This window comes from Lithobates pipiens, unplaced genomic scaffold (assembly GCF_037356315.1).
Source record: "Lithobates pipiens isolate NorthernLeopardFrog02 unplaced genomic scaffold, aLitPip1_a1.2 Scaffold_19, whole genome shotgun sequence".
Classification (NCBI taxonomy): domain Eukaryota; kingdom Metazoa; phylum Chordata; class Amphibia; order Anura; family Ranidae; genus Lithobates; species Lithobates pipiens.
Genome location: NW_027507764.1, coordinates 10274520 through 10286541, shown reverse-complemented (window position 1 = coordinate 10286541; position 12022 = coordinate 10274520). Strand labels below are relative to the sequence as shown.

Genomic DNA, 12022 nt, shown 5'->3' with positions numbered 1-12022 from the left:
GAGTTCCACTGCTAAAGAGAATGTTGTGATTCTTGGCAGACTGCCCCGTTTTTTCTTTCTTTCTTGAGAGAATCCTCTGCATAGAAAGAATCGGGAAATACTTTGTCAAGATCGTAACGGGGAAAAGAATTGTGATAACGATTCTTAATTAATCATGGTGCTGTGTGTGTGTGTGTGTGTGTGTGTGTGTGTGTGTGTGTGTGTGTGTGTGTGTGTGTAAAGAGCAGAGAGCAGCAGCCCTCCCCCCCTCACAGGGCAGATTGATAACGGCCAGGAGCCATTGGCTTCCACAGCTGTCAATCAAATCCTGTGACCAGGCAGCAGGGCTCAGGAGCAAGTCGGGAAGCAGGAACAGCGATCTTTCAGCTCCTCTAGTCAGTCCCATCCCCCCCCTTACAGTTATAAACACCTCCCTAGGGAGCACAGTTAACCCCTTGATTGCCCCCTACTGTTAACCGCTTCCCTGCCAGTGACATTTATTCAGTAATCAGTCCATTTTTATACCACTGATCGATGTATAAATGTCAATCGCCCCCCAAAAAAAGTGTCAAAAGTGTCCGATCTGTCCAACGCAATGTCGCTGTCCTCCAAGAAATTTTTTTTATAAAAAATGTAAAAAAATAAAAATAAAAAAAAATTATAGATCGCCACCATTACTAGTAAAAAAAATAATAATAATAAAAATGCTATAAATCTATCCCCTATTTTGTAGACGCCATAATATTTGCGCAAACCAATCGATATATGCTATTATTACAAATTTTTTTTTACCAAAAATATGTAGAATAATACATATCGCCCTAAACCGATGAAGAAATTTGTTTTTTTTTTTTTATATTTTTTTGGATATTATAGCAAAAAGTAAAAAAAAAAAAAAAAAATTATATATAGTTTTTTTTCCAAAATTGTCGCTCTTTTTTTGTTTATAGCGCAAACAAAAAAAAAAAACAAAAAAAATAAAATGCACAGATGATCAAAAGAAAGTTCTATTTGTGGGGGGAGGGGGGGAAGAACATACATTTTCTTTGGGTACAACGTAGCACGACCGCGCAATTGTCAGGTAAAGTAACGCAGTGCCGTATCGCAAAATAAATAAATAAATAAATAAATAAATGACCTGGTCATGAAGGGGGTAAATCCTTCTGGTCCTCAAGTGGTTAACCTCTATGACTAAGCCCCTGTGGGCGGGGAGAAATGCATCAGGGGGGTTTGGTTTGTGGTGTAGCAGTGGCTGAGGCCGCCTAACACCTTACAGGTCGGGTTCGGAGAGTGGCACCCCCCTATGTTTCTAAGTACTGTTACGGCTGGATGAGTGAACTAAGGCCCCTTTCACACTGGGGCAGTTTTCAGGCGCTAGAGCTCTAAAAATAGTGCCTGTGTAGCACCTGAAAAAACCGGAGCGGTGCGCTGGCAGGACGGTGAAAAAAGTCCTGCTAGCCGCATCTTTGGAGCGGTGAAGGAGCGGCGTATTCACCGCTCCTGAACCGCTCCTACCCATTGAAATCAATGGAGCAGCACGGCTATACCGCTGGCAAAGCTCAGCGGCGCTTTGCGGTCAGATTTAACCCTTTTTCGGCCACTAGCTGCTGCATACCGCCGCTAAAACGATCGTAAAAGCGTCGCTAAAAAATATGCACCGACGCCCGCACCGCCCCAGTGTGTAAGGGGCCTTAGACGCCTGCACCCCCATGCCTGAGGACTGGGGGGGAGACAGTCTCTCATCTTGCTTGGAGTGACGCTTCAAGCTTCATTCCACATAACAGGTTTGTTTTTAACCACTTCAGCCCCGGGAGATTTACCCCCTTTCATGACCAGGCCATATTTTTGCCATACGGGACTGCGTTAAAAAAATAGATGTCCTTTTTTTTCCCACAAATAGAGCTTTCTTTTGTTGGTATTTGATCACCTCTGCGTTTTGTTTTTTTTGCGCTATAAACAAAAAAAAAAAGAACCACAATTTTGAAAAGAAAAAGTATTTTTTTTTTACTTTCTGCTATAAAACATCCGATCAAAAAAAAACAAAAAAAAATGATTTCTTCATATATTTCAGCCAAAATGTATTCCGCTACATATTTTTGGTAACAAAAAAAATCCCATTAAGACCCCTTTCACACTGGGGCGTTTTTCAGGCGCTTTAGCGTTAAAAAAAGCGCCTGCAAAGCTTATGAAAGAAGCCTCATCTGCAATCCCAATGTGAAAGCCCCGAGTGCTTTCACACAGGCGCTGCACTGGCCGGGCGTCAAAAAAAAAGTCCTGCAAGCAGCTTCTTTGCAGCGCTTTTGGAGCGGTGAATACACGGCTCCTAAAGCGTCCCTTCCCATTGAAATCAACAGGAAGCGCCTGAAAAGCGCCTGAAAAGCGTCTGCAAAGCGCTTTTGGCAGCGTTGCTTTGTGGGCGCTTTTAACCCTTTATTTAGCCACTAGCAGGGGTTAAAAGTGCCCCCCTAGCGCTCGAAAAACACTGGTAAAGCACTGCTAGTTTAAGCGGCGCTTTACGAGCATTTTTCGGGCGCTAACAGTGTGAAAGGGCTCTTAAAGCACTCGGGGCTTTCACATTGGGATTGCAGATGAGGCTTCTTTCAATCGCTTTTTTTAACGCTAAAGCGTCTGAAAAACTCCCCAGTGTGAAAGGGGTCTTAAGCTAGCGGCGCTTTAACAGCGTTTTTCGAGCGCTAGTGGGATGCTTTTAACCTCTGCTAGTGACCAAATAAAGGGTTAAAAGCGCCGCTGCCAAAAGCGCTTTCCAGGCGTTTTGCAGACGCTTTGCAGGCGCTTCCCATTGATTTCAATGGGAAGGGGTGCTTTAGGAGCCGTGTATTCACCATTCCAAATGTGCTGCAAAGAAGCTGCTTGCAGGACTTTTTTTTGACGCCCTGCCAGCGCAGCGCCTCAGTGTGAAAGCACTCTGGGCTGTCACATTGGGATTGCAGATGAGGCTTCTTTCAAGCGCTTTACAGGCGCTTTTTTTTAACACTAAAGCGCCTGAAAAACGCCCCAGTGTGAAAGGGGTCTTAGTGTATGTTGATTGGTTTGCTCAAAAGATGGACCCTGGAAGCTTCTTTTTGTCCCCTTTGTGATGAAAAAAAAATAAATAAATAAATAAAAGTTAGGTAAAAAATGTACAAAATGTAATGTTTGACGTGTTTGGTATCTATTTACTCAGTGCAAACTCATCTTCTGTATCACATAATTGGATAATTTATTGCATTTGTGTGCCTTCAAATTTACTTAAAGCGGGATTCCACCCTAAAGTGGAACCTCCGCTGATCGGAACCCCCCCCCCTCCGGTGTCACAATTGACACCTTTCAGGGGGGAGGGGGGTGGAGATACCTGTCAAAGACAGGTATTTACACCCACTTCCGGGCATAGACTCCCGTGGGAGTCTACGCCTCTTCCTGCCCTGCCGCGCTGTCTGCTGGGACACACACGGGTCCCAGTGACGGCGCGGAGATTTCCTATTGCGCGGCGCGGCTCGCGCATGCGCAGTAGGGAACCGGGAAGTGAAGCCGATTCGCTTCACTTCCTGATTCCCTCACCTAGAATGGTGGCTGCAGCAGCCGAGAGCCGATCGATCGGCCTCGGCTGCCGACATCGCTGGAACCCGGGACAGGTGAGTGTCCATTTATTAAAAGTCAGCAGCTGTAGTATTTATAGCTGCTGGCTTTTAATATTTTATTTTTTTTGGAGGAATCCCTCTTTAAGTGTATTTCTTTCTGTATTTATACATAAATACAGGAACTACCACTATTTTATTCTCTAGGGTGCCTACTTTCAGAAAATATATCATGTTTTGGGGGTTTTATGTAACCTCCAGTCCTAAAATGTTTTTCTTTTTCTTTTAACTGCTTTCGGACCACCTATTTACTGTGGCCGGGCGGCCCGGCTGCGTGAAACAACCTACCTGTACGTTGTTTCCTCTTCTGGGTCTGGGGGCGCGCACCCGCCAACGATCCCGCTCCCTGCTGTGATTGGACACACACGCAGGAACCTATCGGCGGGTCACAATGGCCCCCGGGGACCAGCTGGATCATTTCGCTGGAGAGGCAGAACGGCGGCCTGCCTATGTAAACAAGACAGGCAGAGAGAGGAACAGAGAGATCTTGTGTTTCTGCTAATCAGGAACACAGATTTCTCTCTTCCTCCAGTTCAACCATCCCCCACACAGGCTACTTTCACACTCGTTCTAGCGGGGCACTTTAGCGCTGTTTAAGTGGCACTTTATGGCCGCTTGCGGGGTGCTTTTAACCCCCCCCCCCCACACTTGCGGCCGAAGAGGAGGTTAAAACCACCCGTGTTGTGGCACTTCTGAAGCGCTGCCCGTTCATTTCAATGGGCAGAGGCGGTATAGGAGCTCTGTATGCAGCGCCCCAAAACCGGCCCAAAGATGACGCCTGCAGGACTTTTTCTAACGTCCCGCAATTGCACCGCCCCCCGGCGTGAACGCACTCAGGGCTCCCACATTCAGGCGGCATGAGAGGCAGTGTTCAGGCGTTATTCCTAGTGCTAAAACACCTGAAAACTGCCTCAGTGTGAAAGGAGCTGAAAGCACTCCATAGGAGCACACTTAACCCCTTGATCGCCCCTGATGGTAACCCTGCCAGTGTCATTTATACAGTGATAGTGCTTTTTTTTTATTTATTTTTTTTTGTTTGTTTTTTTGTTTTGTTTTTTGTTTAGCACTGATCCCTGTATTGGTGTCCCCAAAAAGTGTCAGTTAGTGTCCAATTTGTCCTCCGCAACGTCACTGTCCTGCTAAAAATATCACGGATCGCCGCCATTACCGGTAAATAATAAATAAATAAAAAATGGCATAAAAATATCACATAAAAATAGAAGTGATAACTTTTGAGCAAACCAATCAATATACACTTATTGGGATTTTTTTGGACCAAAAATATGTAGAAGAATACATATCGACCTAAACTGAGAAAGAAATTTGTTTTTATAATATATATATATATATATATATATATATATATATATATATATATATATATATATATATATATTTGTTTTTATAATATATATTATAAAAACAAATTTATTATAACATATATATATTTTTTTTTTTTTGGGGGGATATTTATTAATATGTAGAACACAGATTGGCCTAAACTGATGAAGAAAATAGATTTTTGTACATTTTTTTTTATTGGACGTTTTATAATAAAAAAATAAAAAATAAATAGTTTTAGTTGTGCTTTACCGGCACATTAGCTGTGCTTTTCGGCCACTAGCGGGGAGCTTTTAACACCCCCGCTAGCGGCCGAGGAAAGGGTTAAAACCGCCCGTGTTGCGGCGCTTCCAAAGCGCTTTTCAGGCACTGCCCATTTATTCCCATTCGCCCCAAAGATGCTGCTTGCAGGACTTTTTTTTTTTTTCCCCGTTCACGCAAGCGCACCGCCCCACAGTGTGAAATCTCTCCGGCAGTCCGGCTTTTTCACACCGGGGAGGAGCTTTACAGGCGCTATTTTTAAAACGCCTGGAAACTGCCTCAGTGTGAAAGGGGTATTAGTGATTTGTCTGCCGCAATGTCGCAGTCCCGCTAAAAAAAAAAAAAAACACTGATCGCCGCTATAAATAAATAAATTCCGTAAAAATATCCCGTCGTTTTTAGACGCTATAACTTTTGAGCAAACCAATCAATATACACTTATGGGGATTTTTTTGTTAGCAAAAAATATGTAGCAGAATACATATCGGCCTAAATTTATTTAGAAATTTACTTTTTTTATTGGACGTTTTATAGCAGAAAGTAAAGAAATATTGTTTTTACTTTTCAAAATTGTCGCTCCTTTTTTGTTTGTAGCGCAAAAAAATATATATTTAAACTTCAGAGGTCATCAAATACCTCACATGGCCACGCAATTGTCAATAAAGGCAACGCATTTGCAAAAATGGCCTGGTCGTTGGGGGGGGGGGGGTAAATCTTCTAGAGCTAAAGTGGTCATACTTGTTTGGGAAAAAAAAGGGATGGAAAAACGGCTCTGGCAGCAAAAGAGTTATAAGACAGCTGACCCAAGAACGTGTGTCCTCATTGGAGGACTCGCCCCTCACCTCTGGTTCTGGGGATAACATTTTGAATTTCTCCTCGCAGCAATTAAGCCCTTCCCATGAAATAGAAGAGGTCCGCCCTAAAGCTACAGTAGAAATAAAAGGGAAATGTGAGGATGTATTTCATGCACAGGTGAGCCCCCCCGTGTACCTGGAAGTGCTCCGTCTCCTCACTATCTTGGTCCGGCTCTTCACTTTGTAGCTGGAATTCCCGGAGTCCCGGTAGGGGGCAGCGGCGGAACCCCCTACGCCATGTGGCGGCCTGGCGGTTTCGGGAGTCTGCGTCCTCTGGGCGCTCCTGGTAATGGCGGTTTGGCTGGGAGTGGCGGGTGCCGAGGAGGTGGCGGCAGCGGTGGCGGACGGCTGAGCTTTCCACTTGTAGCGGTTCTTCGGGGTACATTTTTGGTGCGTGGCGCTCTTCTTCGCCTTGCTGCCATTCCCACTGGCCGGAGACTTGGCTTTCTCTGAACCCGCGCTCGCTCTCTTTGCGCCCGGGCTGACTTTTTTCGCAGACGGGTTGGTTTTGGGAGATTCGGCCACCCAGGTGTATTTAGTCCTGGAAGACCTGAGGGCTCTAGTTGGAGGAACGGCGGGCAAAGTAGCTTTCGGTGTGTTCAGAGAAGGGTTGGGTGCGACGGGTCTGTTCTTGGCAGTGGTTACAGCATTTGGGGGAGGGGACGTGACGGCGGGTTTGAGATGAGGGGCGGGGAGGCGATTAGAAGGCGGCAGTGTTCCTACAGATCCCTGAGTTGCATTGGATAAGTTCTGGGAGGTCCGGGGAACCTGGGCAGACGTCCTGCAAGGTCCTCCAGGAGCCCCCTGGGGGATTTTCCTGAGTCTGACGCCCCCCTCTGCAGACGTGGAGGGCACAGCGGCTTCATCTGACAGCGGCTTCAGGGCGCTCACCGAAGGCAGGCATTTTGCCTTTGGCACAGCGAGTGTTTTATTATTATTATTGTTGATAACAGTCGGGTTCCCCGTCACTTTCTGTCTGCCGGCTGGTTCAGATTTGGCTGTATTATTGTGTGCCGGGACCTTCTGTGGGACTTTTCCCTTATTGGGAAGAGAAGCTGGACTGGCGCTTGGAACCACCACAGGGGGCACAGAGGGGGAGAGGCCACAGGGGAGTGACAGAGCGGGCACAGAGGGGGAGACGCCACGGGGGAGTGACAGAGCGGGCACAGAGGGGGAGACGCCACAGGGGAGTGACAGAGCGGGCACAGAGGGGGAGACGCCACGGGGGAGTGACAGAGCGGGCACAGACGGGGAGACGCCACGGGGGAGTGACAGAGCGGGGACAGATGGGGAGGCGCCACGGGGGAGTGACAGAGCGGGCACAGATGGGGAGGCGCCACGGGGGAGTGACAGAGCGTGCACAGAGGGGGAGGCGCCACGGGGGAGTGACAGAGCGGGCACAGAGGGGGAGACGCCACGGGGGAGTGACAGAGCGGGCACAGAGGGGGAGACGCCACGGGGGAGTGATAGAGCGGGCACAGAGGGGGAGAGGCCACGGGGCACTGGGGCGCTGTGTTCTGCTCCTCGAGAAGTCCTATTAACCAGCGAGTACTGAGCTCGCCATGTGCTGTGTGGGTGGGGCTGTCGTGGTTGGTACCCGGTTATAGGAGCCCCCACACGGTAAGATCCTCGAGGTCGGTACTGCAGCTGCAATGGGTCCCGCCATCTTGGATGTGCTGGTGCTGCCGGTGCTGGAGCATTGCCGTGTTTATTTTTGTGTTGGCTAATGAGACCTGCAAAGGAATGAGATTACTGATCAGAGTGGAGAAAGGTCAGAGTGCAATTATTATACCGCCGCCTTATTTATTCCATGCCACGCCCACTCTGCCCTTCCTCTTGTTTCCATCTGATGCCCACGTGACCACCTTCTCCAACCTTTTCTTCCTCCCTCTCTGCCGGCTCTGTCACTCCCCCATGCCCTCTCCCCCTCTGTGCCTGCTCCATTGCTCCCCCATGCCCTCTCCCACTCTGTGCCCACTCTATCACTCCCCCGTGCCCTCTCCCTCCCCCTCCCTCTCCTTTCATTCAGTATACATGGCACCTATATGCCTACCTCACTCTCGCCGACCCATGCTCTCATATCTGCGCTCCCTCCATCTCTCACCCCACCTCCCACTGTGCCCGCTAGTCTTCACAACATCTCACCCCCCCTCCTACCCTCCCCTCTTCTTTCTTATGCACCGCTTCACCCCCTGCCCCCTCACCTCCTTTCCCCTCTGCCCCCCCACCTATGTCCCCCCATTGTCTCCTCTGTCCCCCCTGCCCCCACACCTATGTGCCCCCATTATCCCCTCTGCCCCCCCACTTATGTCCCCCCATTATCCCCTCTGCCCCCTCACCTATGACCCCCCCCATTATCCCCTCTGCCCCCCCTCACCTATGTCCCCCCTCTCACTTATGTCCCCCCATTATCCCCTCTGCCCCCCCTCACCTATGACCCCCCATTATCCCCTCTGCCCCCCCTCACCTATGACCCCCCCATTATCCCCTCTGCCCCCCTCACCTATGTCCCCTCTCTCACTTATGTCCCCCCATTGTCCCCTCTGCCCCCACACCTATGTACCCCCATTATCCCCTCTGCCCCCCCTACTTATGTCCCCCCATTGTCCCCTCTGCCCCCCTCACCTATGTCCCCCCATTATCCCCTCTGCCCCCCCACCTATGTCCACCCATTATCCCCTCTGGCCCCCTCACCTATGACCCCCCATTATCCCCTCTGCCCCTCACACCTATGTCCCCCCATTATCCCCTCTATCCCCCACTTATGTCCCCCATTGTCCCCTCTGCCCCCCACACCTATGTCCCCCCCATTATCCCCTCTGCCCCCCACCTATGTCCCCCCATTATCCCTTCTGCCCTCCCTCTTACTTATGTCCCTCCATTGTCCCCTCTGCCCCCCACTTATGTCCCCCCATTGTCCCCTCTGCCCCCCACAACTATGTCCCCCCATTATTCCCTCTGCCCCCCACAACTATGTCCCCCCATTTTTCCCTCTGCCCCCCCCCACCTATGTCCTCCCATTGCCCCCATCACCTATGTCCCCCATTATCCCCTCTGTCCCCCCTCTCACTTATGTCCCTCCATTGTCCCTTCTGCCCCCCCATTATTCCCTCTGCCCCCCACTTATGTCCCCCCATTGTCCCCTCTGCCCCCCACAACTATGTCCCTCCATTATTCCCTCTGCCCCCCACCTATATCCTCCCATTGCCCCCCCTCACCTATGTCCCCCCATTATCCCCCTCACCTATGCCCACACATAATCCCCTGTCCTCCCCTCCTCACCCTGCAGCTGTTGGATTTGCCTCCTCAGAGTCTCTCTTTCCTCCTCCATGTCGGTCGGTGTCTCTCCGTCATCAGTGGAGCGTCTCGAATCCTCGGCCCCTCCCCCTCTTTCTCCCTCCGCCGCCATGTTGGAAGCGGGCAGATGGCCAATCCCTCAGACAGCTGAGACTGTACAGCGCGGAAGGGTCACGTCTGCCCACAGGGTGCACAGTGTGGACAAACATGACCCACCTGTGCCGCTTCTTCTTCCTCTTTACAGAAAAAAATCCGCCAAGGTTTCCTTTCCCACTTCCAAGATGGCGGAACCGGACCGTGCTCTGTGTCATGTGACCGGGCCGGTCGCAGTAAACATGCGGGCGGTGTCCTAGCAACCGGCAAAATGCCAGGGCGGGGGACTGCTGGAGCCTGTCATGTGATCTGTCACGTGGTGTCAACAACAGCTGCTGTACCTGTCATCCCTTCCACTAGAGAACTATAAGTCCCAGCATGCCTTGTAACTGGGGGGCCCTCCAGCTACTGGGGGTGACATCGGGGCCCTAAAATTCATATTATTCTCTATTCAGTCGAGTCATGGCAGAGAACCATTCTATCCCTGAGCCTGAGGAAGGGACCAGGAGGTCTGCAAAATGGTCCACAACACTAACATGACACTCAGAGGGGTGACATCATATCCTCACATGCTGGTAATTACAGAAATGTGTGACAACACATGGGCAGTGAGAGGTCAATGGTGACAACACATGGGCAGTAAGGGCAATGGTGACAACACATGGGCAGTGAGAGGGCAATGGTGACACTATATGGGCAGTGAGAGGGCAATGGTGACAACACATGGGCAGTGAGAAGGCAATGGCGACAATACATGGGCAGTGAGAGGGCAATGGTGACAACACATGGGCAGTGAGAGGGCAATGACGACAACAAATGGGTAGTGAGTGGGCAAAGGTGACAATACATGGGCAGTGAGAGGGCAATGGTGACAACACATGGGCAGTGAGAGGGCAATGGTGACAATACATGGGCATTGAGAGAGCAATGGTGACAACACATGGGTAGTGAGAGGGCAATGGTGACAACACATGGGCAGTGAGAGGGCAATGGTGACAATACATGGGCAGTGAGAGGGCAATGGTGACAACACATGGGCAGTGAGAGGGCAATGGTGACACTATATGGGCAGTGAGAGGGCAATAGCGACAATACATGGGCAGTGAGAGGGCAATGGTGACAACACATGGGCAGTGAGAGGGCAATGGTGACAACACATGGGCAGTGAGAGGGCAATGGTGACAACACATGGGCAGTGAGAGGGCAATGGTGACACTATATGGGCAGTGAGAGGGCAATGGTGACAACACATGGGCAGTGAGAAGGCAATGGCGACAATACATGGGCAGTGAGAGGGCAATGGTGACAACACATGGGCAGTGAGAGGGCAATGACGACAACAAATGGGTAGTGAGTGGGCAAAGGTGACAATACATGGGCAGTGAGAGGGCAATGGTGACAACACATGGGCAGTGAGAGGGCAATGGTGACAATACATGGGCATTGAGAGAGCAATGGTGACAACACATGGGTAGTGAGAGGGCAATGGTGACAACACATGGGCAGTGAGAGGGTAATGGTGACAACACATGGGCAGTGAGAGGGCAATGGCGACAATACATGGGCAGTGAGAGGGCAATGGTGACAACACATGGGCAGTGAGAGGGCAATGGTGACAACACATGGGCAGTGAGAGGGCAATGGTGACAATACATGGGCATTGAGAGAGCAATGGTGACAACACATGGGTAGTGAGAGGGCAATGGTGACAACACATGGGCAGTAAGAGGGCAATGGTGACAACACATGGGCAGTGAGAGGGCAATGATGACAACACATGGGTAGTGAGTGGGCAAAGGTGACAATACATGGGCAGTGAGAGGGCAATGGTGACAGCACATGGGCAGTGAGAGGGCAATGGTGACAGCACATGGGCAGTGAGAGGGCAATGGTAACAACACATTAGCAGTGAACAGGCAATGGTGACAATACATGGGCAGTGAGAGGGCAATGGTGACAACACATGGGCAGTGAGAGGGCAATGAGAGGACAATGGTGAAAACACATGGGCAGTGAGAGGGCAATGGTGACAACACATGGGCAGTGAGAGGGCAATGGTGACAACACATGGGCAGTGAGAGGGCAATGGTGACAATACATGGGTAGTGAGAGGGCAATGGTGACAACACATGGGCAGTGAGAGGGTAATGGTGACAACACATGGGCAGTGAGAGGGCAATGGCGACAATACATTGGCAGTGAGAGGGCAATGGCGACAATACATGGGCAGTGAGAGGGCAATGGTGACAACACATGGGCAGTGAGAGGGCAATGGTGACAACACATGGGCAGTGAGAGGGCAATGATGACAACACATGGGTAGTGAGTGGGCAAAGGTGACAATACATGGGCAGTGAGAGGGCAATGGTGACAGCACATGGGCAGTGAGAGGGCAATGGTGACAGCACATGGGCAGTGATAGGGCAATGGTGACAGCACATGGGCAGTGAGAGGGCAATGGTAACAACACATTAGCAGTGAACAGGCAATGGTGACAATACATGGGCAGTGAGAGGGCAATGGTGACAACACATGGGCAGTGAGAGGGCAATGAGAGGGCAA

At 50.2% G+C, this 12022-nt stretch overlaps 1 protein-coding gene across 1 annotated transcript; it reads right to left on the bottom strand.

The window, feature by feature from the left end:
• Nucleotides 1–6178: 6178 nt before the first annotated feature.
• Nucleotides 6179–9505, bottom strand: LOC143997903 (uncharacterized). Its single transcript, XM_077493725.1, has 2 exons — nucleotides 9353–9505; nucleotides 6179–7803 (listed from the first exon to the last, which is right to left on the bottom strand). Exons 1-2 carry the CDS (start codon nucleotides 9477–9479, stop codon nucleotides 6179–6181), a joined length of 1752 nt encoding a protein of 583 aa, XP_077349851.1. The 5' UTR covers nucleotides 9480–9505.
• Between the last annotated feature and the right edge of the window lie 2517 nt (nucleotides 9506–12022).

Excerpts from the sequence above, each read along its gene's own strand:
- LOC143997903 (XM_077493725.1), bottom strand. The coding sequence starts at position 9,479 with ATGGCGGCGGAGGGAGAAAGAGGGGGAGGGGCCGAGGATTCGAGACGC. Across the intron at positions 7,804-9,352 it reads GCAAATCCAACAGCTGCAGG|GTCTCATTAGCCAACACAAA; the intron begins GTGAGGAGGGGA and ends ATTCCTTTGCAG.